A 26,658-nucleotide genomic window follows, 5' to 3' on the forward strand; every position below is an offset into this window, starting at 1 on the left:
TAGATGTAGTAACATTGTTGATAATGAAAACAAAATTGGAGAAGAATTGGTGAACATAAGTTACTTCTCTAGAAACTGCAACTAAAGCAAATTGAAACCTATAAGCCAAACAATGAATGTAACAGGCATATGGACATTCATGGCAAATTAAAGCTTGCAAGCCATTCCATTCAAAGATGACTAATTCATATATATATCAATTCTCATAATTTAAACTAAAATTGTAAAAATTTAGGGGGGGCCAATTTTATTTTACACACATATTTACATATTATGAATTAAAATTCTCAAAACTCATGGCCCCCTCTGCCCCCCTTGGCTCCATCATTGCACGAAACGAAAAGCTAAAAACTGAAGTCTGGATTTATTCGTCTTAGGATCATTTTGGCCTGCGGGTGGCGGTGGGCATGGGAATCAAGATGTTATTTTGACACGCAACTAAGGCAAGAAGAGTAGATAAGTGAGAAAAGTTAAAAAGTAATAAAAAAATTTTCTGGGATTTCTGGACGAAGTTGATTTGGAGAAACATAACACGGTGCATAGTGCATCCACACTCCACACTTTATTTTACAATTTTTAAAGTAACCAAAAATGTGTCAAGTGTTAGTGGCGATGTCTGAATTCTGAAATGGAGTGAGTAAGTGGCAGCTTGGGTTGGGAAAGAACTAATTGTATATCATTTCATCTCAGCACTGTCTATTTCAACTGTGCACAATTTCCAGCACCAAACTGCACTATTTTTAACTTTGGCAGGGAAAAAGGCGAAAGACTATCCCCAAAGTGCTAGCTTAAGAATGATTACAAGCATTTTTCTTTATCATGTTTTAGTCTGTTGCTTTGGTGACTTGTCCCGGATCATGTATCCCGGTGAATTTAAATAATTGTAAGAGAAGGGATCTCTCTTGTTACAATGAGGAAGGACACAGATCCTATCTTTGGGAAAAGGAGAGAATAGAAGAAGATCAGGGTATTACACAAGAAAAGTCCAGCCAAGTAGACTGTTATCTAAAACTCTTATGTCAGCTTACGCCTCTTTGCAGGCGAACTTTTTCATAAACTGGGCTAGCTAGTGAAACCTTGGCAGAATATATTGTCGCAGTTTGGATTTTGACCACTCGTGTCATTATTCATCTTGCCCGGAGGTACCCTCTACCTCTAGTAAGTAGTAACTAATCTCCAACGTACTTTGGACTACTAAGAATTCAGGGCAAAACGAGAAAGCAACAGGGCAATGTAAAATTGCTCTTTTGTCACCTTTCACTTCAATAGTTCAATTCCCTGGTGGATTCTACTCTTCATATTGCTTCGTTGACTTGTTGATTTGAGTAGAAGTGCTCCACTATTTCAGCTTGAGAGTCACATGGCATGGCATGCAGCCATGTCAGTTGAACTACCTAAGTAATGGAATTATAAGTTGAACGTATTGTTCCAATTAATGCATACGTGTTCTAAGCTCCACTTTAAAGTCAAGCCCCACATATGGTGCTCAAAAACGGATGTAGGCAGCTTTCAGTGGAGGGGAAGGGAGACTAGCTAGGTTAGGCATGCCTCCATTTCAGGAAGGGGATCTTTTATTACTTTTTTGACTTCATTATAGTAATGATTTTTGTATGTTTCGACAACCCTTGCATGAAGAAGTGTCTGAGTCTGTCGTATATAAATAGAGAACTTGCTATTCAAGAAGCAAACCATTATGCTTAGGCTTTAACCCATCAAACTCTCTATACTGAAGAATGTAATAGCAAATGGCGGGGGGAGCCCTTCACCTATTAGTGACCTTCCTAGCTCTCTCTTTCCTTCTTCCACTGAATGCTCTCCCAACATCGAGTAAAAACTACACTCCTTATCAAAAGAATGTGCAATTTTTTACTGTTCTTGTTCTTATGGTACTTATTTGGTTAAGCAATTGATTTGTGGTAATCTTTTGTAATTTTAGGGAAAATGCATCTGTTGTATGAAAAACGTGCAATTCAAGGACTAGATGGCATTAACAAGGTAAAACTGCTCAAGTTTCAAATTCTACGCAGCCGCACAACAAACCTGATGCATTTGCATTTGCATTTTTTTTTTAAAAAAACTTTGTTGACACGTTTTGGCCTGTGAAATCAGATAAAGAATGCAGAAGTTGCAAGAGACGACATCACAAGTCGTAGGATGGATGTCCAGGTGAATGACTATCCTGGACCAGGAGCAAATAATCGTCATACGCCCTGAGAAGACGAGGTTTAGCTAGCTTTTGTGCCGGAATTGTCTTGACTATATATATAGTCTACCTTCGTATAAATATCATACATACCTGTTGTTTGCAGCTTATGTGATCTTATTAAAGTAGCTTCCCTAGCCATGGAAACAGGAGACCCAAATCTAATCTCATGAGTGCAACAAATATTGTACCATTTATTGTGTCCGTCGTCGGCTCAATATAATCTATAATTCTGTCTAATAATATCTCAGGATTTATGATTTTATCGGGTGCTGTTGATGCACAATGGGAAGTACAGTTTATAATTAATGTTACCTTTAGGCCTTCAGGGAAATGCATTTTATTTCAGCTTCATGTCCCGGGCACTGCAAATATGGTTTTTACACTTACCAACATATGAAAGCACGTAATCCCAGTTCTCCAGGAAAAATGCAAAGAGTTCTTTCAATGTTTATATCAAGAAAGCAGTTTCCTGATTAGAGAGAACAACACCTAGATTGAATCAGTAATTAACTATTCTTTGTTGTGAAACAGGCACCCAAAATACCGCTTAAATCAAAAGAAAAAGGGAGTTGTACTACCATGACAAAAAATCGCGTTAAAGACTCCTTGCTTTATGTGTATTTTTTAACAGTCACATTTGCACCTTTTACCGCTTATCCTTGCCCAACTACTGTTCTAGTAAGGAGACTAAAACAAAGTATCTGCAGTGGTTATACAGAGTTTCAAACTGCATATGCCTATGTTGCTGGTGAAAATGAGCATAAACCAAAACTTTGCTGGATGATTCAGCTGGTTTGTATCTCTGAGTTCCATGCCATATTCACAGGATTTTTCGGTGAAGTAGATGCAAATGGTGCTATAGATGGGTATCCTGGAATGGCTGGAAATGCTCAAGTATTGATGCATTTCGTCTAATAAAGTCATATTACTATGCCAAATTAAATTTGATGGAAACAAATCATATTAGAAAATGGTTCAGAATATTTCATGCTGTGACATCCTCTTGTCTGATAGTAAGAATAAGCACCTGAGGATGTTTCATTTTCGTAGCCTTGGAGCCAGACAATTCTGCTAGACATGTATCTTTCATTTACCCTCTAAATTCATGTGAAGGCAAAAAAGTCGGAGAATCTTTTTAGAAAAAGCTGTTATTGCCTTGCTTGTAGCATTGGTACTGAGGGTTTCAGAAGATTTTTACTTTTTTTCAATCAAAGTTGGAAAACACAGAATAGAAGCTGCAGTTTTCAAAGATCTATCCAACACCCCTTGATTTGAACCAATGAATTATAAATTTATAATATGAGTAAGCTAAGTAGATTAAGAGAAAGACGATGATATTGGGGAATCTTGAAAGGAAAGTTGCAAGCTTTAAAGAAATGTGTAAACCACCTATACTCTCCACAACAACTGAAAAAGTAGAGAGAAGAGGAGGACGTCAAAGTAAAGAGAGTGGATTTTAGGTGTCAGCCACTGAAATCTCTGATGACCATCAGTCTTTTTTTTTTTTTTTTTTTTTAAATAAGTTTCCCTTTGTTAAGGAAAGATATTCAAGGCTTCTTAAGTAATTTGCCCAGGGGCATGTATGCCTGTGACTGGTGACTCTCATGATACATTTGGTTCATGGGATCTATAGACAGCAATGGAGTTACGCCTTGAAGTGCAAAACAACATCATTTCCTCACAAAAAAAAAAAAAAATTCACGTTATATAAAGGTTGGATCAGTGATTCTATAATAATTGAAATTAAGGAAAATCTTGATTACATTTGAAGTTTAAGGCCCCGTTTTAATAACCTAATTCAGTACTTAAATTCAATGGATTTATATCTTAACATATTCGGATGTATTTGATAATAAAAAATGGAGCATTTGAATCAATCAATTAAATGACACTGAATTTTCTATATAAAACTTGTTCCAAAAAATAAGTGATAAGTTATTCACTTATCATTTCATGTAATATATACTCAATGCATCATATTTAAGTCTTGTTTGATAATTCAATTTAGTACTTAAATTTAATAAGTTCAGATCTTATGTTCAGACGTATTTGGTAATAGAAAACAGAACGTTTGAATTAATTAATTAAGTGTCACTGAATTTTCTAAACAAAATTTGATTCAAAAAATAATTATCTCTTAATGTGATGATATACATTCAAGTGTATTAGATTTACATTACTTTACAATTACGTAAACTAATGGATTCAGACTTCAAATCTTAAGTTTTAAATTTTAATTTTATCAAGCGCATCCTTAACACTTAGTTTAATGAAATCAAACTTCAAACTTCAAATTTCAAATTTCAAATTTTATATTTCAGTTGTGTCAAGCACATCCTAATTCTAATATATTTTGCATTTCATTTACATACTTCTTTTGTGATTGCTCTGCACGTCCTTGTTTGTGGGCTATGGAAATGCTACCATCCTCCTTTTATGATTATAGAATTCCTTGGGATGCTTGCTCTAGGTATTTGGTTGCAGTCCTTCAATCAAAAAAGGTATTTGGTGCAGCATGAACATATTTCATAAAAACACACGCTTGGAGAACAGTCGAAACCTCACCTCAGTCAATACAATACAATACAATACAATACTATAAACTACCCCACGTGCGTTTATTATTTCTTTTCTTTTTTCTGGGGTGCTTTTGGGGTGGTAATTTATTATTAAATCATTGATACTACTATTTTTCTATATTTTAAATGTCAGACTAGTCCATGTTTCTAAATAGGAAATTGGCCTTTCCCAAGTTCAAAGACTAACATTTAAGGTGCGTTTGATTCAATGCAAAATATTTTCAACGGAAAATGTCTTCCATGGAAAATTTTATTGAGGAAAATAATTATCTTCTCTATGTTTTCTTTGATGTTTGGGAGTAGATGGAGACTATAAATCTTTAGTGGATTATTGCACAAGTGGTGAGTTTTGTTCTGAATCTTTAAGGTTAGTGGAGAAGCATGAATGGATAGTCTTATGACTTATACCTGGACATGGAAAATAACTTCAGTTCATTTAGATGGGAAGTCATTTTACACCATCTGATGTAAAATATTTTCGGTAAAATATTTTCGGTAGGAAAAAATTTTCCCAAAGCAATAACCCAACCAAACAATAGAAAATCAGGAAAACATTTTCTGGAAAATATTTTCCTTCCAAACAAATAGACCCTTAGTGATTTCTTTTTTGGGCTTCTACCATTGAGCTAAGTCATGTATTATTTGAGTGAGTGAACTGTGAACCTACTCAAAGGAATACACGTTAGTGTAATACTAAAAAATTGCATGGGAAAAATGGATCCTTCACCGCCAAGGGATAATCCAAGCAGAAGCAATAGGTAGGTAGGTGACATACTTTTTTTTTTTTTTTTTTGGTGTGTCCCGCAGGGAGTGGACCCCACAGACTATTCACCACCCTCAGCAACTTGCTGGCAGCAATGTTCGAATCAGGGACCTGAAGCTCCATTTTCAGCAACCTCAACCACCAGACCAAGCCCCTGAGGACGGTAGGTGACATACTTAAATAAGAGGCAGCTGGATTGTGGGCATTTCCTGCCGTTGATTCAATAATGTCTCTTCCCTGATAGACGGACTGGTCTGGTCTTCCATTATTGAGCTTGAAGCCATTAAGCAAACATCATCCGACCGACGTCGTACAGTTGCGACCTTTCCTTACAGTTTAATGCGTGACATTTCAAAATGAGATTAAAATCCACTTTCGAATATAAGGAAGTGAGCAAGTAATAAGCAGACGACAAGAAAATAATAATATTATAAACGTAAATCTTTTGAACAGATTAAAAAAAAAATCTGTAAATATGAAAGACAACTTACTTGATATTTACTAGTTCGAAATTGACAACGACATTCTCGAGTATAGTGGCATAAATGGATATCCACATCAAAAAAAGGGGAAAAAAAATAGCATCAGCAATCTTGAGTCCACATAATTCAATCCATGTTAAAGTTACCAATGAGTAAGGAGTTTCTACCAAAAACTTACCGCTTTTGAGATGGAAGGTCTTTTATAGCTAAGAAAGCCTGCAAGTTGATCTAGCAGTCTAGACATTAATATACGATCAAACGCTTGACAGCAAGAAGGAAACATACTGACTGGTTTTCTATATATTTTTTTTTCTAACGAGTGAAGCGTGGGATATAAAAAATGGAGAGAGAAAAGGAAATTAAAATCTAGAACCTCTAATTCTTAGAGTCTCGACTTTATCTCTCGCTGTGTAATATACAATTTTTTTTTATTTTTTTTAAATAGAAAAGGGGTGAAATTTAAAATGTGAAGAAAAGGAAAAGGGATTAGAACCCAGAGAACCTCTGATGCCTCAACCCTAATTTGTGTGTATGTATGCATGTACAAATTATTTTTCAATATTGATATATATTTTTTTTTGGGAAACGATAGGATTGACCAAAATATTGATACTTACTGTACCTAATAATTGAATCATTCTGTAGATAGTTATTGTACCTATTGCTTTTCCTTCAGACCACTACGCAGCCATCGCCACGGCCGCTGCACCACAACATAATTGACAACAATATTTTGAGCACTAGATATGTTTGTTTGCTTGCTACCATTTTGTGAGAACAAGGTGGCAGAAAATATATGGTCCTAGATCTTTGCTTCTGTCTCCTATTCCAACATAGAATTTAATGAACAAGAACAAATTTGTCTCAAGCAGAAAATCATCCTCATAATTTGAAAATAAAAACTTCCTTTTTCCAAACTTGCACTTTATCTATATTTTCGGTGTATATGTACAAGTGATGGGCAAATATGATTGTTGTAGGCTTTTTTATTTACCATTCAAGAAGTGGGGTCTTCAAAAGATATGTATGTGCTCCTTAAGGCTTAAAATGGGCATTTGACAACACAAGATGAACAGGTGGGACGTCCATTTTGTCAAGGTGAAGGGAGCTACAGCATCCACCCATAGATACAGAAGAAGTCATATTTTAAAATTCCTTGAAAACGATCTCGTTCTAGTAAGTTAATTGCAAAAACAATAGGTCGTTCATATTGGTTTTTTACAGCCCCAGATGCACAAATCTATAAGGTTGGGGGTGGGAACGATGGAAAGGTCGGCAAACGAATCCCAGATACTCTCTACTTTTAAGCATGTTGAATTTGAGACCAATATCCATATGGGGTTTTTCTCTTCCGCTGGTCATCCAAGAATAGGGATATTTTCGTTCTTAAGAAAGCACTGAATTTCTGTGATTGTTAACAAGTGTTGGGTTTATATGATGAACGCCCATTAAAAAATCAGAAAATTTTGGGAAAAATCTTCCTCGAAATGTGTCTCTTTTACCAGTTATCTTCGTTCTTGATATTATTATTAGCTGAACTTTATACTGCAGGCCATTTGTTGGATGTGGTACATCATGAGTTATATCATTGAGTCCTACTTATCATTTGACATCGCACCTTACTACGTACGTAGTAAGACGTATTTCGTGTGGTTTTAATCTGCAACAAATTCGTGCTCAGATTAGTTGCCTGGAGGTCCAGAAAGAAAAGAACAGAGACTATATTGACTACCATTTGTGCAGTTTTCTTCTTTGTCTTGATGAAGTAAGAGGCTCAACAATTCCAAATGACTTTCATGCAAGACAAAAAACAAAACCCAAAAAAAAAAAATACATTTTAGATATTTGGCAAATATGAATGAGAGAGTAGGGTACGGTACCATGACTTAATTATTCGAACCCAACTAGAAAAGATCTAGAGCCCCAATCCTCCCCATGCCCTCAGCAGCTTCCTGTGTTGTAACCCGTGTAACAAACAGGCTTGATGCTGGAATAATACTACTAGTAGTAAAACAAGCAGTTAAAACCAAGTAAGAATGACACATTGCCAGCGTCATTTTCAGTACGAGCAATTATATAGCATCCACGAATTTTTCTTTAGAGGAGGGGGGGAAATGGAATTGCAATTATTCTTTGGTGGGATGGTGACAAGTTCCTTTTGTTTTCGCTTTTCCTGATTCCTGAGGCCATATTCTTCTCATCTTCTTCTTTCCTTGCTTTTGAATTTGTAAGATCTCTCTTCCCCCTAATACATGGATGGATGGGTCCCCAACCAGTAGAATAATAATTGATGTGCCAACTTTGTATTTTTAGGTGACTTTTTGATTCACTGCACCTTCTTCTTCTGCAGCTCACCTAAAATACCAAAGGCCAAAGGGTAGTTTGGCATCATCCCAGAATCTCCTTTACTTGTTATGGAACAGGATAAAGCCAGCAAAGAAGCTTCAAGTCCAGCAGGTTGTTTTAAAGGCAAAAGCTACTTCCTTCATTTCCTCTTCTTTTTCTTGTTTTCAACCATTTGGGGCCATATATTATCAAAAATCGTCTTCATAATTATATTCCTTTCTTCGAATTTCAAGCAAGGTTTAGATAGTGGAGCAATGATGCTGGGAAAAAAAAAAGCACCTTCATTGCTGCATGCTGACTTTTTGATGCCGTGAATCTACCCTAAATAACTCAAATATATAACGTCAAGTAAATTATTACTGCTATCTGGTAGTTCCCATCTTAATCATGTGTCCTCTGCTTTCATCTAATGACCTTGAAATATACTCCCGAGTTGCATCAAACGAAAAGGTCAACATAGGTCTAAAACTTCTTTGCACCCTCCCATTTAATAGTAGTTAAAGTTATTGCTGGAATGTTTTATTAGTATCTTTTACTTTCATAATGTTGCGTGTAATCTTATGATTAGATGATTACCTTTATGGATATCCGGTTGCTAATAGTATGAATAATGGTGTAAAACGTGTTGCTCTTAGTATCCTTTGAAGTTGTTATAAAATGGAGGATACTATCTGATTGTATGGCACTGAGAAGGCAATGCTTTGGAAAATCAATCATTGGATTTTGATTCCATTCATCAAGAATGAACACTAGACCGAAAACCAAGAAATTCGAAGTTTGATCTGATCCAATTGACTTTTGTGATTTCTTGTTGGCCATTGTTCCTTTCTTTTTCCTTTCATGATCGATCTTTACTCTTTCATCTTTCTTTTCTTTATATGGTTTTATTTAGATCGATATCTGTTAAACACGTCAATCAACTCGATCAGGCATGGGGAGATTGGATCAAGAAAGCTATATCCTTCCCTATCGGATTGTAGACAGATTTATCTAGCTCTTTCTGTCAGAAAAATGTAATCAACTCCTCAGCAAATTCCTTTTCTACTCGTGCATGAGAAAATTAGGGAGGCAAAAAAAAAAAAAAAAGGGAAAATTTGAACCCCAAACGTTTATCCCTGCAAAGAATGACCATTCCAATTGGTACAAACCTTTGATCTTTTACTTTCTTTCAGTACTCTGAGATTTCATTTTATTATCTTCATTTTTGCCACCATATGCATAGATATCTCAAGGATCAGCTTTATAGGGTACGCTTTGTTCAGCTCCCTTATTTCTTCCACTTTCGTGGATGTCTGACCCTTCGGAGAGATGAAAATAATGGAACAATTACATGATGATAGATTTCTTTTTCTCACAGTCTTATCTTTTTGTAAAGTACTTTTTTGATAACGTAAATACAGCAAGTTTGTCCTAAAATCTATTGCTAGATTCCTTGATTCCTTCTGCCCTACAAAAAACAAAAAGAATCTGCCAATCCCACCACACACCCTCGAAAAAGAAAATGTCAAAGGGGAAAGCAAGAATTATATAGTTTTGAAAAAGAAAGACCGACTTGGATTATCTCTTTCCATCTTTTAAAAGATGTGTATTTAACAATCTACAAAGACAAATGGAAACCACTTTTGGTGAAAATTGCCTGGTTGTAGTAGTACTGCTATTACGCTGGAATAGGGAGCTCAAGCACCGTACATGTCACTTCCAACACGCTCCAATGGGGGGTTTTTTTTTTCACTACTAGATAGCAGATAAGAAAAGAAAAACTCATGAAATCATTATCGTCATTATACATTTTTTTTTTTCAATTGTAAAGCTTGTCACAGTTTTGGAAAAGTTACGTCCATTGTACATCATGGTGGGGCTGCCAAATTCACCAGGGAATCAAGCAAAGGAGAGAGGGGAAGAGAGTGAGCGTGGGGGTTGGAAAACAGCAGAATAAAAACAAACCATACACTTTTTCCTCTTTCTCTCCTTTTGAGACCCAAATTTGGGTGTTCCTCTTTCTCTGTTTTGCTGCCTCAGATTCTTTCCACCGTTTCAAGTCAAAGAAGAAAATCTACACACACACACACACCAAAAGAAAAAAAAAAAAAGAAAAAGAAAAAATGAATAGAAAGAAAGAAAAACTTGATAACACAAAATAAAGCAAGTTTGATATGAAATGGGAAATGAAGAAAGGAAGGGCCACATCTCATGGCATATATTCCTCCAACGTAACCCTCGGTCATGTTTCCGGATACGGAGTGAGAACATAGGACAAGAGTACTAACTACTCCCAATTATAAAAACAACAGCAGCTGCCACATATTTTAGGCAGAGCTGCAAGGATCAAAAACACCCTATCCTATGTTCCAACCCAGAAACTGCATTTTCTCATCCCCATAACAGAAAAATGTCTCTACAGAATCAGAATCTGCAAAATAATGACATGGCCTTGGTTCTATCTAGTGATGCAAAACCTAGACTCAAATGGACTCCAGAACTTCACCTGCGCTTCGTCGATGCCGTCAATCAGCTTGGAGGTGCAGATAGTTGAGTACAGAACCAATGCCAAGTACCCTTGTTTCCATTTCTGCAACATATTTTGGTTCATATTCTAATTCGATTGATAATTCTGTAATGCAGAGGCTACACCAAAATCATTGATGAGGGTGATGGGCATTCATGGATTGACACTGTACCATCTTAAGAGCCACTTGCAGGCATGTCATTCCTCAGATTACAAACTTTGATGCACATTTTTCTTTTTCTAGATGATAGTGAAAGTAATGAACTTTTCTTTTTCCTGCAGAAATACAGGCTGGGAAAAAGTCAACAATCACAACATTATAATGAGAGTAAGCCGGAAGGTAGGCTACGTACATAGAACAGAATGAGATATTGTAGGATGAATAATCCTTTAACAGGATTGATGAATGATTAATATGATGCAGAGGAAAGAGAGAATCAGAGGAGTCACTTTACTGCAGAAGTTTGCGAGGAAACTCAGAATCAGACCAATGAGTAATAACTGTTAGAAAATTTCCTTCTTCATTGGGTAGCGAGAATTGAAATACAATAGCTTGTTACTGATATAAAAGATGTCTGCCGTTATCAGGAGCTTGCAGATAGCCCAGGCTCTGCATATGCAAATGGAGGTGCAGAGGAAACTATACGAACAACTTGAGGTAAAATATGTGGTTATTATTGGAAGTTCATTTAAAAGCTGAAGTTGCCAATCGTTCTAACTTGTTGGTTTTTTTTTTTTTTTTTTTTGTATGGATATTCAGGTGCAAAGACATCTGCAATTGCGAATTGAAGCTCAAGGAAAGTATCTACAATCAGTTCTGAAGAAAGCACAGGAAACACTTGCTGAGTATAATACTTCTGCTGCTGGAGTTGAACTTGCCAAGGCAGAACTTTCTCAACTGGTATCAATGGTTGACATTGGCTGTCCAACTTCTTCCTTATCTGCATTGACAGAAATTGAAGGCCCGATCTTAAAAGACACAGACAATAAGCAATTGACAAGTAATGGATGTTCAATGGAAAGTTCTCTTACATCATCTGAGAGCTCAGGGAGAAAGGAACAGACTCAACCAATGCATGAAATTGACGAAAAGGGCAAGTGTAATAGAAACAACATCGTCCTCTCATTGATGGAAATGCAGCCAGGACAAAACAGTAGATCAAACAATCAAGCCAGTGAAAGAAAAAGAACTGGAAGCAACACTTCTGTTGAAAAACCACTCCCGAAAAGATTTCAACCCCAAAGAAGTGATGAGCAAACAGGAAAGTTTGGATTCCTGGAAACCCTTGATTTGAATAGATAATATCTGAATACACTTCAATTGCCTTGGAGTATAGCAATCTAATGGGTATATTCAGTGACTCTAATTATTTGCAGATCAGTAAAAGTAACATATTCTATGAGCAGTTGGTTTAGTACGGTAGTTAGTATGTTTATAAACAAAGCCATGTAAATTGATCTTTTGTGAGCAACCTAGAAGAACTTGTGAAAGTATATCCATATACATTTCCTGTTATATATTCTGTCTTTGAATCTAGAACTGTTCGTCTGAATGCATAAAGGATAACGCTTTGGTGAGGAATTTCCTTTTATGAAAAAAAACAATCCTTGGTTCCAATTCAGATAGCTCCACAACCTGACCCTGAAAAGATATTCTTGCAGGGCACCAGTATCCTCCTCTATTAGATACGTAAGAAATATTCTTTCTCATCCATCCAGGAAGCATTCAGCGTAGAGGAAGAATCCCACCATTCATTCCAAGAATCCTCTTTTCTTGCTTTTCTTCTGGGGACAGAAGGCAGAACATATTCATGCCTACGCAAGTACTTAGAAGCTTTCTAGCAGCTGCTAAGAATTTCTAGCAGCAGAAGGCAGAATCCTACTTTCTAGCAGCAGCTAAGAAGCTTAAGATACAAATTTCCAGGAGAAAATCCTACTTTCTAGCAGCAGCTAAGAAGCTTAAGATACAAATTTCCAGGAGATATTGGAGATAATCTGTTCAGTATTGTGCTACATGACTAAAGGGTAGATACTATCTAATAAGAAAATAAAAATTGTGCAGTACTCAAAGCTAGCACGGTAGCATTTTCAGTCCAAGAAGCTAATGCACGAGCAGTCAAGAATTCGGTATTAACCCTAGCCAAGCATCGTCCCCTCGGGGACATCCGATAAAATTGGAACCCTGGGCAACCATCAAATCCATGATAATACTAGGTGATCACATCCATTTTCAGAGGATGTATGCTGAACTCCATACTTGAGCTTCGGTCTGTCACGGAAATAAAGGCTCGTGACCAAACAGCAAGAGATTAAAATGCCTAATTACCTTGACACATCGTTTTTTCCCCTATTTCTGCTGAGTTTTCTAATGCTTGCTGAATCAGACGACATGACATGAAATGGTGCTCCAGAATCACTGAAGTTGTGCTTTTCTAATGCCTGATGACCAAGTGGTTGCTGATCCATGGTCACAACTTTAGAAAACAAGTCTGACAAATCTAAATGCGGGTCTTGAAATCTGAATCATACTAATTGTGTTCAACTCCAGCGATTGACTATGTTCATAGCTGATTCTAGAAAACCGACTAGTTCATGAAATTAGTCATTACTTTGCCTCAATGATCTATGTCATTCAAGAACACATTTTGAAAACATTCAGAACAGAGGACGCATTACTATGGGGAAATATGTTTGCTACGGTCAAATGTAGCAGGAGCAGGAGACTAATGACAGTTGATCTTCATTATTCTGCAAACTTGTGCAAATAGTCAAATGAAAGGAACTTCCAGAATCCAACCTGAAATCAATGTTAATTTGACCTTGCAGAAATCAATGATGCAAATCGTATTCCAATTCTAAAATCAGTAAAAACAAATTACGAAAATAAAGCAATTTTCTTCACTTTTTCAAGTGGCATTCTCAGAAGTAATTCAGCACCGAGGGGAACAACATGATGCACAAAGTCCTCCTTCATCAATGATGGAAAAAGGGATGAGAAGACAGCTCAGAGCCTCAAGACAGGATATGAATTGTACTTTGGTTGTAACAACTCCCTTGGGCGGCCAATTGTGGTACTCTGTGGGAGCTCCATGTAAACGTCGCCTGAAAGCCTTTGTAGATTAAAGCTTGACGGCATAAATTCCTACCTCAAACAGCTCAGCAACTTCTATCGCATTTTCCAATCGCAATCCCTACAATCAGCCAATAAGTAAACCTCGAGGTTTTGCCCAATCCACCATATATCCCGAACCGTTTTAACATCACCTCCATCTTCAGCTTCTTTGCCTTGGACTCCTCCCTTGACTCGTTAATACCAACAGCAACAAATAATGAGGAGCTGACGAGAAGAAATTTCGGCCAATTCAAACTAGAATGTATCCGTATTTCTACTCCAATTCCAACTCATGACCATATGCTGAGCCACAATCAACAATGCAGTAAACTCAAAAAGACCTTAGCCTCCTTAACCAGATGACGAATTTGTCCGTCGATACTCTTCATTTCTGGGCTGATCATTCTCATGGTCTCCAAACTGCCTGAGAAAACTGTAGCCAAATCCTAAAATCAGCCGAAGTACGGAGTCCTTAGGAGTCCATGTCCAGTAGTCATGCAGTTCGATATAGCGCCAGTGCATTGATTGGTAACATCCCTTTCATGTTTTGCGTCTAATATTCGACTGGTTTCTCCTAAAGATTCCAATTTGTACATTTCACGCATCAACTTTGAAAACATAATCAGTAGCTGGTCCGCTGAGGATCCACTCATCTTCATTTTAGACCATCTGACACTCACCAACAATTTCACCCTTGTCAAGTTGTCATCATGTTAAGAGGGAAAAAATCAACCATAACAACTGCTTCCTTATGCCGTTAATGCGATTCATCAAAACAGAATCCATCACATTTTACAGTTTCATAAGAGGAAAAAAATGCTCATTCACGACAACATCAAAGTTCTTTACTTTATTTCCGAATTTTGATCGATGGGCAGCCACAGTGTTATATGCTGCGGAACAATGTGTTCTCAGAGTCGTGAAGGTGCCTACTGACTTTTATAAGTCAGTACAATGGGTATTCTCACTTCTGATGTCCACTAAACACAATACTTGGTGATCTTCATTGCGCTTCAATATATATATATATATATATATATATATATATATATATATATATATATATATATATATATATCTCTATATATATATATATTTATAGAGAGAGAGAGAGAGAGAGAGAGAGAGAGAGAGAGAGAGGTGATCTCTATTGATCTATTACTTTGTCCAATTAGTATTTGATGTCCGCACTCCGCATTACAATGAGAAATAAATATTAAAGAATAACCCCAAAAAATGTAAAAATTAGTAAAAATAAAGTTCAAGTCTTGCCTCCATTTTCACAAAAGTAAACCAATTTTTACAATAACAGCTCAGCTGAATATACAACACCTTATTCCCACTTCACAATTAAGCCCCAAAGAGTAAAAGAAGAGTTTTTCGAGAGAAAAAAAAAGGTTTACTACATGTCTAAAAGAAAATGTAACTAATCCTAACTCTGGATCTTAATCAATTGTTTGGGACGAATCACCAGAATCATTTGATCCACCCTGATTAATCTCCTCACTTCTCCTGTCAAGATTACTATTGCTATAAGCAAAACTAACCCAAATTTCTCTCCTTGTCCCGCCTGCATCCCCATTTTTCAAACTCTTATCATCATTCTCCTCAACAGGCATCTTGTGTCTACAAACAGGGCAAGACCCATGTATTCTCAGCCACTTCTCGATACATTCTCCATGGAATCTATGCTTGCAAGGCATCTCTTTAGCCAACGCACCAGCTTCCCACTCTTCCAAGCATATCACGCACTCCTCACTGTCTTCCTTAACTTCCACCATGGGCATGGCTTCGATGGATGCTTTTGAGGCTGGTGGCTGCCCATCTTTACTAAACAAGTCCCTCAACAAAGATTCCAAGCTCGAAGAGCTAGAGCCACTTCCCCTGCTGCCTTCTATCACCACCATGCCCTGTGTTAAGGGATTAATCAGGATAATGCGATCCGTTGATTCTCTCATATTTGGAGGACTTTGTTGCGCCTCCTGATCTGGGGTAGAGGAATCTTGAACTGGGTTGGGAGTATTCGGGGAGTTTGTCATGGCTAAAATAAAGGGCAAAAACAGGGCAAGGTCTCTGTTTCTTGAATTTATCAAACGTTCGATCACTGATGATGATTCAGAAAACTCTTCTGTTTCCGAAGCCATTAGGAAATTGAGATTGTTTTCTATATAGGGAAAAGAGAGAAATTTGGGCAAAAAGTCGTTGATACAAAGGCAGTTGGATTGATGAAATTGGGGTACAAAGTTTGGTAGGAATATATGGGGTGCAAAATCAAAGAACGGTGGCAACAGCAAGGTTGTGGAAAAGATCTGGAAGAATGGACACATGGTCACACAGTGACGCTTACAGGAGCTGGATAATACAATGGGGTTGTCATTATCAACGTCTGAGATATTTTGTAGGGTTTGGATTTGGTGCTAATGAGTTCAATGAAGTTGTCGTGGGCCAGCAGCGTGTCACGGTTTTCAACTACCGTACGATGATTTCGCCTTCTACCTTCCTTGCTTGCTTCCTCGGATAGCACACCAATTATTGGCATGCTCAGAGGTTAGTTTTTCTCTGTGCTAACTGAAAAAGTTTGGCACAGTGGGATTAATCGGACAGCGGGCAGGATCGGTTGCAGGTGCAATCGTTGCATGTGATTTTGATTATTTTATAGAGTGCATAATTTTGATTGTACACGATATAACTTTATTTATATAACATGTAACTTTAATACAAAAATTTACGAGTCCCACACACATTATAAAATCGATATATAACTTGTGATCTGGACTGCATATATTTTTTTTTATCAAAATCTGGCCGTTAACTGTTCAGGAGCGATCATTCTGATGACCATCCCTACTCCTTGTCCAGGATTAGTTTGCCAATTCTGCCATTCAAAAATAAGTTAAATTTAAACCTCGGTTGATCCCTAAACTCTATGTAGATGTTGTTTATCTATTCATTTTTCCTGTTTACTCGAAGCCATGTTATAATTTTTTTTTCCAATTTTAGAAGGAGCTGTTTTGAGCTTAAAAGGTACCAATTAAGGTGCAGGACAAACTTTGAACAGTTAGTCCATGTGATATTCCAATGACTATGCATGTGGGATTCAGACGTTATGAGTCCGAGTTGACTGGATTATGTTTCCTGGGACTTTTGTTTAGAATATTTGTCGGATCTCGCTCTGGGGATTTTATTTTGATTATTACTTGATTAATCATGTGCCAGTAGCTTAGGGTCTTTGACCTGCCCAGCTTGACAATGGACAATATCGAGCATAAGCCTCTGTGATGCTAAACATGGCCTTTACAAAACTACTGGACCAGACCCGGTTCATCCAAGCTTTTGCCCTCTACAAGCTGCTGGACTCTTTTGGCCCTTTACACAGAGATGGGCCGCCATATACATACAGGACTTCGTTTCTTGTTGAGTAACAAATGATCGGCCTAAAAGAATCTATTTCTTTACAAAGAAGGTTTCTGATCTTTTTTTAGCTGCAATTGTACCAATACGCCAACCCAAGAAAATATAAGAATAAACCTGAAATGAAATACTAATAAATGTTCCTGTGCTTTACCCGCTGCAATTGTCCGTTGCTCCAAGTTTTCTCCATGCAACCACCACATTTGTTCCTTTTTTTTTTGGTGGTTGTAGCAAATTCATGAGTCAGGACGTAGATCATCCAGTTTTCTACGTCAAATTGATTGAATAAAAAAAAAAAAAAAGAGTGTAATTCTATATCAAGTTGAACTCTAGATAAAGTCAAACACCTCACCTTCCCACACAACAATATCAAGTAAGCTGAACTGCTGAACTCTAGATAGCTCGGGCTGAGGTCATGTATAAATGTCGTATGCTGTGGCAGGAGAGATACATTATTATTGCTAATCACCAATCTGAAGTTCCTTTCACAATTGTGAATTCTATTGGATCTTGTGAGCATCGTACTGATGAGTATCATTTCACATGTAAAAAGATATATTAGCTTTTAGATAATTTTAGGAATTTAAATTATTGAATAATGTGGTAAGGGATGTTAGAATTTCCCAAACAGATATAAAGACGAGAAAAGGTGAAAAAATAAAATAAAACACCAAGTGTAAACTTGGGTTGAGCCCACCAAAAAGGCCAAAGCCTGGATTTTTTATTTTTCTTTTTGGACTGGAGTGACAGCAACTTCAAAACCAAAAAAGAAAAAAAAGTATAAATTTGTAAGTTTTTTTTTTCTTATACGCCTCAAAGTTCGCCGTCTCCTCTGTGAGTTTTGCCCTTTCTTCCTCAAGCTCATTCTCCATATTCTTGTACACTAGCTCCATTTCAGCTTCCTAGGAAAGACGATTTTCTAATTTTTCCCTTACCCTTTTCCGCTCAATACCTCTCGCCACAATACTCTCGTAAGGTGTAATATTCCTTTTCTTCGACTTATACTCCAAAATCCTTTTTAGGTCGCCAAAATCATATTACGAGTAATATTCCTTTTTCTTCGACTTATACTCCAAAATCCTTTTTAGGTCGCCAAAATCATATTACGAGAGTATTGTGGCGAGAGGTATTGAGCAAAAAAGGGTGAGGGAAAAAATAGAAAATCTTCTTTATTTGATTGATCCTTCGATATAAACTGCATCTTCGGTATTATTTTGTGCTAATGATCGAGTTTGAAAATTCAATAATTGAGACTCATTTCCCGGTCTATACAATAGTCAGCATAAGGGCCAGTCTCGGCCAGTGAGTGCCACCGGGCTTGATTTTCTTGAATTTGACTGGACTTCCCCTGGTGGGTTTTGTTCTCTATAGTCAAGAGGGGTGTCTTCCAGTGGTCTTCTACAAGTAATTACAAGTAATTAGAAGTGCACGCAAATAAGATAAAGTTGTATTTAGTAAGTGAAAAATTGCATTAAGTGCATTAGAACCACATACTAAAATTACTGCTGCATTTCCAAATTACAAAGTTATAACTGCATTCATGGAAAGAGATGTAGCTGCTTGAGAAGCAGCATTAGGCTGAACTAGATGAGATTTTAAAATAGAAATGAACTGAGCATGTGCATTTGTACAAGTTCTCTTTATACTTGCTCTAGTAGAAGTTTGAAAATTGCTTACTGGCCTTTCTCTCTTCAGTTGTATAAAATTATACTTAGATTGATTGGTTTGAGGAACATAATATGGAAACATGTATGTTGTCATTACAAAAGTTAAACATAAGTCAGCGGAACTTAGAGCCTTATACGGCCTTGCCTCTCTTGTATTTTTTTTTTTTCCAATTCCACCTATAGAGACGGCATAATACAGCCCCTATCATCTTAAGAGATGCCAACCAGAAATTGGAGCCATCCATTAGCTTCGCTTGCATTGGCTAATGATATTAAAACTCACATGTAATCTAGTTTAATTAGTTACTCAATTTGTGGATAAAAAATATTTTTTTTCTAAAATTCGGTTATTAAGTTTCTACAATTAATTAAGGCATAAAAGTAAATTCTTACAATTTATTATTAGAAATATGTCCAATTACCGCCGGGGGGAGGTGTGCTATTTTAGAAACGACATGAATGGTAAGTGCTAGCTAAGGTTTCTGCAATTATCCTAGTATCTTATTTAATAGTACTTAATACTTATTCTTTTCTAGGGACAGCTGGAATCCAGTGAAACCGAAATCCTTTTTTTTTTTTCTGGATTGGGGTATATTGGACGGAGCCCTAATTCTCAGACAGAAGATCTTTTGCTACTTCATCCTCTCTCTCCACGGCGTGCTCTTGAATTCTCTTAGCATTAGATCTCTGTGGTCTCTCTCTCAAGGGTAATTCTCCTCCGTCCATCCAACCGAACTGCCATCATGATTCTTCTTCCTTCCTTTGATTATTCTTGGCCCTAATTCCCAAATGTCACCCTGCTTCTTTTATTATTATTGACGGTATTGATCTTTTCTGCAGCCGATCGATGCATCCCTACAGGGAATTGGCGGGGTTTACTGTGAATTATCTCATAGGTGTCGCCTGTGGCTTTGGCGCTGTTTTAGCTGGGTCTGCTATACGTCGGTAATCAGGATATTTGTTGCTTCCCCCAACCCCAACCCCCCCCCTCCCCCAACCTCACCGTCTTCTTCTTCTTCAGGGCAAAATTCAATTATGCCTTTTTTAAAAAAAAAAAATTTCTCCGATTTTTTGTTTTTGTTTTTTGAGTGAATCTGTCTCTAACTCAGGGCTAATCATCTTTCCTTTTTCGTTTTATTGGCTTCTTCTTCTTCTTCTTCTTTTTCAGCGGTTGGGCCAGGAGGAATATGAGCTCGTAAGAAGCTTTTGGGTTTGGTTATAGTTGATCTGTTCTAGTCGTTTTTCTGGTCTAATCTTATTTGTGATTCTGTTTTCTGAGCTGTTGTCTTCTCAGGCACCGCACCGGCCGCAGCGAAGGACGAGACACTTCTGGCTGACTGGCGTCTCCATGAAATGGGGACGCTTTTACGTGCTTTGAATGTTAAGGCTATGATTAGCCATTAGATATTAGATGCTACTTATTTCAACCCTATGTTTCTTGGTATGTTAAAGACTCGTTATGGATTACATTATGTAATGTCTAATTATGGAATCTGATCCTTTCTAATTAATTTATCAAATAGTCACGTAATTATATGTGATTGATCCTCCGATATGAACTGCATCTTCAGTATTATTTTGTGCTAATGATCGAGTTTGAAAATTCAATAATTGAAAGCGAAGAAGCTCAAATCTTACTGTAGACTTAAGTTGTGGTGACTCTTTGTTAGTTGAAATCAGTTTATACATTGCTCCTCCTTGGCTAATTCTGCACATTTTTTGACAAATTTTTCACAATTACCAAAACGTTAACAAATTGTACAAATGTGTCATGGATTTATTTTTAATGGTAACAGTGAGCTGTTTCCCCGTTGGCTCGGCTCAGTTAAGACCCGAAGCCGAGAAGTCCCCAATCCCCATGTGAATCATTTGGGGACAAGTTATTATTACAGAATTTTTTTATTTTTGCATTTTTCGGAATTTGGATTTCGGTTAATCACCACAAAGAGACTTTGAATGTAATTTATATTCTATAATGTGTTCCCTAATTCATGGTATTTAATAAACATTTGGGAAGACCATTTTAACTCCTGTATTAATTATTATTTCGACCTAAAACCAAGTTCTTGACATAGATGATTTGCAATCATAGTTTACTTAGTATTGTATAATTTATTTTCTAGCACAGTTTACATTGCTGTTAAACAATCCTGGGCACAAAGCAATATTGGGCATGCACGGTGATCACCTCCTAGTTGTACAATATATGCATTATGCCTCCTAAAATGATTCAGATATTTAAAAGACACGACCGTCTGTTCTTGTGCATTCGTTAAAACATCTAGGAATTCATAGTTGGCTTATTATGCAAATACACACTCACATGCATTCTTTAAAGGGTTTAGCTAACAAGTTAATTGGGGCCTCTAGTGTTATTTTTTTTTTGATAAAGTTGAAATTAATTTGAGAAAAACTTTTAAATGTTGGGACGCACTAACTGTGAATGCATGCATTTATATGAAAAATTAAGTGTAATATAAGTGTATCAAGGAGTACGTCAGGCATATGTTACAGAAATCCCTTGTTAAATAGTTATTTCCCTTATAAGACGCACATGCACATTAATTTGTGCATAATCGAAACGCATAAGCATTAATTTGTATATAATCGGAATTACCATTTCAGTCGGTTTTTAAAGGTATCTTCATTTTTCGGGAGAGTTGTGAGCGTGAGGGGAGAAGAAGGAAATTAGGAAGTACTTAAACCTTTGAATCTCATTATCGTACAACTTTGACATAAGAGTTTCATGTTAAATCACCTATCGTGGTAGAACCATTTCGATCTCTTAAGTATGAGGAATTCTGGAGTATTTATGTGAGGAAACTAAGAAGAGTTATAGCACCCACTCAACACATCCTCTGAGCACAAAATTCGCAGGCAACAGACAATCAAAGGTGGACAAAATTACCATGGAGAGGTAATTCTATATTTCTACAGAAGGGGGAAAAAAACAAAGAAGTAAAAGGTGAGTCTTATACCCAAACAACAAAAAAAAAAGAAAAAGAAGAAGAAGATGATGAGGAATAAAAGACGAAAAGACTTCAGAGGTAAGTCTACAATTGCAATGGCAACCAAGCTGCAGAACGTCATAAAAGCCTGTTAAATGAGTCTTTTGCTGGTCTTGTGCTGTAGCTGGAAAACAATTTACGTGAACCAGACACACCACATGAAAAAGCCACTTTTTTGCAGCAAATATTAAATTTTCTCATACTTTAGCCCGCAGCACATCCACCCATGGGCTCACTTTTGCTTGTTTCCAACTACAGCTATTGGCCATTGTACCTTTTCATGAGTTTCTTTCTTTGGTTGGTTGTCAAATAATTATAAGTAGTTCGAGTCATTTGTAAGTAGCACCTAGCCTGCTTGATTAAGTTTGATTAGGGTCGACTTACGAAGTGAAGTGTATAGTTAGACTAACCTACTCCTCATTAGTCATTCCCATCCTTATTCACCCGTTTGGTTAGAACACATTTGTTTAATCAGGATTACTGCCTCTGCATTTATATTGTTTAAATGCAACCAAATTATATGGTTTGACTGAAATTTCAGGTGAGTTTGGCGGTTCATAGATTTTGACTCACATTCATAAGAGACAATAATATTAATGTTTTGGGACAATTACAACTACTAACTTTAATTTTTCTGCTGTATCAAATCACCATTTAATTAGTTCTGAAACATCACCGGAAGAAATTGATGGCACATAACTTTCAATTCTGTTACAAGCCAAAAAAAAAAAAAAAAAGTATGAAATACTCTTTGTAACGACCGTTCAATTATGAATTTCAGGAATGATTCATAAACTAATATTAACATAATTTGGAATCACTAACACTTTGTCTGAATATATAGAGAGAAAGTTGTGTAGAAAAAACGAAGTGATGGAAAAACGAGATAGAGTGAGGTGAAGATACTATAGTGAATGCCTCTTTTTTGCCCTAAAGTGATTTCTTTTTTCCCTCATTAGCCAAACCTCTTGCCATTCATGGTTTGGCACAAGTAGACAAGTGATTTTCATTAAATTTTGATGATTTAGCCAAGCCTTCAGTAGTTTTTGGGTAGAGAGAGGGAGAGAGTTACGGTAGTCCCTTAGTCAAATTATAAATTTGGTGAATTAGATAAAGATTATTACAGGTCCATTTAATTTTCCCTTTTCCTTCAAAGCAAATGTCATTTTAATCCTCATCCAAAGGCACCTTATACCCATGCTCTTCGACCCCGGCCATATTCACTCTCATGGTCTAAACTTTTAGCATCAACTTTTGTTTTTCCAGCAATTGTTGATTTTGAGATCTTTTATGGTTTCCGAGGTCAGTCACTGGTGGGGAAAATCTGCTGGGTTTATCTACCAAGTCGGAAGAGTGTTGCAGAAATGCTGAATTTCTTTCTATTTACTTTACCAAATATTACCTTATTTGTGGAAACACATTACACATCTGCAAATATAGCACCAAAAAAAAAAAAAAGAAACTAATAATAGTAGTTTACGGTTTCCCGTGGCCTTTTTCTTTTTCTAATTTTTTGAGGTAGATAGACACGCTTTTGATACACATAACAATTTTGAGCACGAATTCGGTTAGTCCAATTTAATTAAAATTGGGTTTCGGTATACAATTAACTTTTGAAAGCAATTAATTAGTTTGAAAGTGATTTTGACTTCTCAATCTCAATCTCAACTGAAAACTTACTACGATTTCATGTTTCCTATTATATATATATATATATTATAAGACATCTATATTGTTAATTACTTAATTGTGCCTTTAGATATTACATATTATACACGTATGGCCTATGTTATTGTGAATGCTAAATAGTCTTAATTACCTTTTACGCTCTAAATACAAGTAACTAGTGAATATATAATACTAAATCCATTATAACAAGTTAACCGCACATAAACATACATAGTTAAACACTATGATATTAACTTCAATTACTATCCTTCTTTAATAAAAAAAAAAAAAAAAAAAGTTTTTGGACTCCAAATTCAAAATCATTGTTTTTAACAAAATTTTAAAATTGATGAAATTGATTAACTAATTTCGAAACTGAATTCTGGTCTCAATTCAATTTTACTTTGATTCAGTGAATTCGATTTCAATAGCAACTGTTAAAGGACTATAAACCGATTTTAACTGATTTTAATTAACTAAATTATCGATTGATTCTCACCCCTGCGTATCAAATTTTTAATTTTTACGTTAGTTGAAATGACATTAATAATCCATCCTGTATAAATATGTTTAATTCTTAATTCTCCTCCGCACAATGACTGCAATGGTGAAATTTTTTTGCAAACAACTATTGTGCATCTTAATATTCAGAAACAAAAAGTGCACAAATGGCAAAAGAATTTTGTATTCACACTCATATTGGTCATCTTTGCGGTAAAAGTAACCCAAATTTGAGCATCATAGTAATTTAGCGGTGCATTATGAAACAATAAGCATTACAGAGTACAAACAGCTGTAGTCGTAAAAACAATCGGTGCAACTTCTGGAAGAGACTGGGATTTTTATAGAAACTGAATCATCACTGGCATTAGATTCTAGTCATGGATATAGCGAAAAAGAGTAATTACCGCATATAAGAGCAATGGCAGGGGTATATAGATAATCAAACAGCACAATTGCTGCAATTTTTGTTCAAGATGTATTTATCTACAGAATAAATAAATAGAGTGCTCAAGTAGTGCATGGGGTAAAGTCAAAAAGTCCAAAGTCTTGGAGAACCTAAAGATAAAATGACAATTCAGATTGCTCCTGATTGATCCAATTAATTTGGGATTCTGAAATGACTGCTTAATTCTTCTGTTTGCGTATCTCTGTACTAAAACAAAGGAAATTAAGAAAATTAGTAGATTAATGTAGTATTTACTAATAGTAATAAGATTCGTAAATGTTCTACGAAGCAGGATTGTTGGATTCGTGTCTTGCTATAGAAATAAACAATCTGCAATTTGAACGTTGATAAGTATTTTTAGAATATTTATTATCAGCTTTTAAAGGTAAGATTCAATTCATAATTTGTTTACTTTGAACGCTTTGAAAAAAAAAAAAAAAAAAAGGTAAATGAACATTCTTTTTTCTTCTTTTTTTGTTTTGTTTTTGTGTTTCTGTAAGCAATCCTAAAATCATAATGGAGTTCGAGTAGGAAATAAGTCTCACATCTTATATTTCTACCCCCCATTCCAACTCCCCAAATAGCATAAAAGTTTCTTCCTCTCCTCTGGAATCGAAATTTCTCTTGATAATGATTATCTTCCGTTGTTTTCTAGTAGCTGCATAATGCAATTTTTTCATTTTCATTTGACCTTGCATTAGCAATGGAAAGTTCTCTTCTTTTTTCTTTTTTTTTTTTTTGGTTGTTTTAGCAATAGAAAGCAAGTATCTAGTTAACTTTAACCCCGAACACAAAAAACAAAATCCAAAGAATTTTCACTTCACTAATGGGCAATGTTTTGAAAACCGGACCGGACCGGCCGGTTCGACCGGTTGAACCGCGAACCGGCCATGGCACCGGTCCGGTTCAATGACATTGTTGACTTTGCTATAAAACCGGTCAAAGACCGGTTGAACCGTGAAAACCGCCGAACCGGATCGAACCGGCGGTTTTCCGGTTTTTAGCTTTCCCTCTTTTTTTTTTTTTTTTTTTTTTTTAAGTTTTGCAAAATGTAGCAATCAAGATTTGAACCCAAGACCTTTGTAATAAAAGACCAATGTATTAACCGTTGCACCATCACATCTTATTAGTTTTTTTTGATAACTTATTTATATAAAACAAACACTCATATTTCTTTTTTCCATTTTTCTTACAAAATCTCATCCCCTCATGGTTCTTTCTTTTTAATTTTCAACTCTCTCTCTCTCTCTCTATCCTCTTTTCTTTTGTCACTCCCTTTTTAATCAAACCTCTTTATTTTTAATTTATTGATGTTTTCTTCCATCTTTTAATTTTGTTTTTGTCCATTAAATTGAAAAAAGTTAAAAAAGAATTTTTTTTAACCCAAATTATTTAATGCCACAACCACTCACTTTTATCTTATTTTTTGTTTCTTATCAAGTTTACATTTCTATTTTCGATTTTCTTGATTTCCTTCGAACTCCAAATTTTCTTTTTTAAATTGCAATCTCTAAATCCCAAAACGTAAATTAAAATTAAAATTCATAATATCTAAATTCTCAGAGACATGAATTTTGTATAATTTCAAAATATTGTGATATTTTGGGGTTGAATTTAGATATAATTGAAATTGAGATGAAATTTATTTGTTTTAACTTATAATTTAAAAAAATTATTTTTAAAAATCCAAGTTATTAAAAAATAGTAAACTTTTCATCATATAAAATATTAAATTAGTCCATTACATGTCTTATTTTGTACATATATATTTATATAAATTATTTTTAAAAAAATTCATTGAACCGAGGTTGAACCGGTCCGACCGGTTGAATCTCGACCCTTTCACTTCACCGGTTCAATTAACGGTCCGGTTTTTAAAACATTGCTAATGGGATGAATTCCAAATTCCCCTTTTGCTCTCCTACTTAATTAATGCCTTGTGAAGATTGGGTTCCAGCTGT

General features: G+C 35.9%; 2 protein-coding genes and 2 long non-coding RNA genes across 6 annotated transcripts; 3 read left to right on the top strand and 1 right to left on the bottom strand.

Annotated features, from left to right (window-relative positions):
- Nucleotides 1–1,672: 1,672 nt before the first annotated feature.
- Nucleotides 1,673–2,468, top strand: LOC140016909 (uncharacterized). Its single transcript, XR_011823192.1, has 3 exons — nucleotides 1,673–1,827; nucleotides 1,937–1,995; nucleotides 2,110–2,468. It is a non-coding gene; the product is annotated as an uncharacterized lncRNA (long non-coding RNA).
- Nucleotides 2,469–10,585: 8,117 nt separating this feature from the next.
- LOC140004053 (myb family transcription factor PHL8-like) lies at nucleotides 10,586–12,400 on the top strand. Of its 2 annotated transcripts, none has more exons than XM_072070609.1 (6): nucleotides 10,586–10,904; nucleotides 10,999–11,075; nucleotides 11,165–11,210; nucleotides 11,307–11,376; nucleotides 11,471–11,540; nucleotides 11,643–12,400. In XM_072070609.1, exons 1-6 carry the CDS (start codon nucleotides 10,766–10,768, stop codon nucleotides 12,183–12,185), a joined length of 945 nt encoding a protein of 314 aa, XP_071926710.1. In that variant the 5' UTR covers nucleotides 10,586–10,765; the 3' UTR covers nucleotides 12,186–12,400. The 2 variants fall into 2 exon arrangements, with proteins under 2 accessions (XP_071926710.1, XP_071926709.1); XM_072070608.1 differs by having other exon boundaries at nucleotides 10,595–10,904; nucleotides 11,165–11,222.
- Nucleotides 12,401–15,249: 2,849 nt separating this feature from the next.
- LOC140016783 (E3 ubiquitin-protein ligase MPSR1-like) lies at nucleotides 15,250–16,335 on the bottom strand. The gene has a single exon (XM_072070610.1). It carries the CDS (start codon nucleotides 16,319–16,321, stop codon nucleotides 15,440–15,442), a length of 882 nt encoding a protein of 293 aa, XP_071926711.1. The 5' UTR covers nucleotides 16,322–16,335; the 3' UTR covers nucleotides 15,250–15,439.
- Nucleotides 16,336–19,519: 3,184 nt separating this feature from the next.
- Nucleotides 19,520–20,613, top strand: LOC113716246 (uncharacterized). 2 transcript variants are annotated; one of them, XR_011823394.1, is made up of 5 exons: nucleotides 19,520–19,534; nucleotides 19,609–19,779; nucleotides 19,913–20,017; nucleotides 20,241–20,267; nucleotides 20,367–20,613. It is a non-coding gene; the product is annotated as an uncharacterized lncRNA (long non-coding RNA). The 2 variants fall into 2 exon arrangements; XR_011823393.1 differs by lacking the exon at nucleotides 19,520–19,534 and having other exon boundaries at nucleotides 19,591–19,779.
- Nucleotides 20,614–26,658: the final 6,045 nt, after the last annotated feature.

This window comes from Coffea arabica, chromosome 11c (genome assembly GCF_036785885.1).
Source record: "Coffea arabica cultivar ET-39 chromosome 11c, Coffea Arabica ET-39 HiFi, whole genome shotgun sequence".
Lineage (NCBI taxonomy): Eukaryota > Viridiplantae > Streptophyta > Magnoliopsida > Gentianales > Rubiaceae > Coffea > Coffea arabica.

Bases quoted from the DNA above. Each gene is read 5' to 3' on its own strand.
- LOC140004053 (XM_072070608.1), top strand. From the start codon at position 10,766: ATGTCTCTACAGAATCAGAATCTGCAAAATAATGACATGGCCTTGGTT. The intron at 11,377-11,470 runs GTAATAACTGTT...TGCCGTTATCAG, and splicing joins ACTCAGAATCAGACCAATGA to GAGCTTGCAGATAGCCCAGG. The intron at 11,541-11,642 runs GTAAAATATGTG...ATGGATATTCAG, and splicing joins AACTATACGAACAACTTGAG to GTGCAAAGACATCTGCAATT.
- LOC140016783 (XM_072070610.1), bottom strand. From the start codon at position 16,321: ATGTGTCCATTCTTCCAGATCTTTTCCACAACCTTGCTGTTGCCACCG.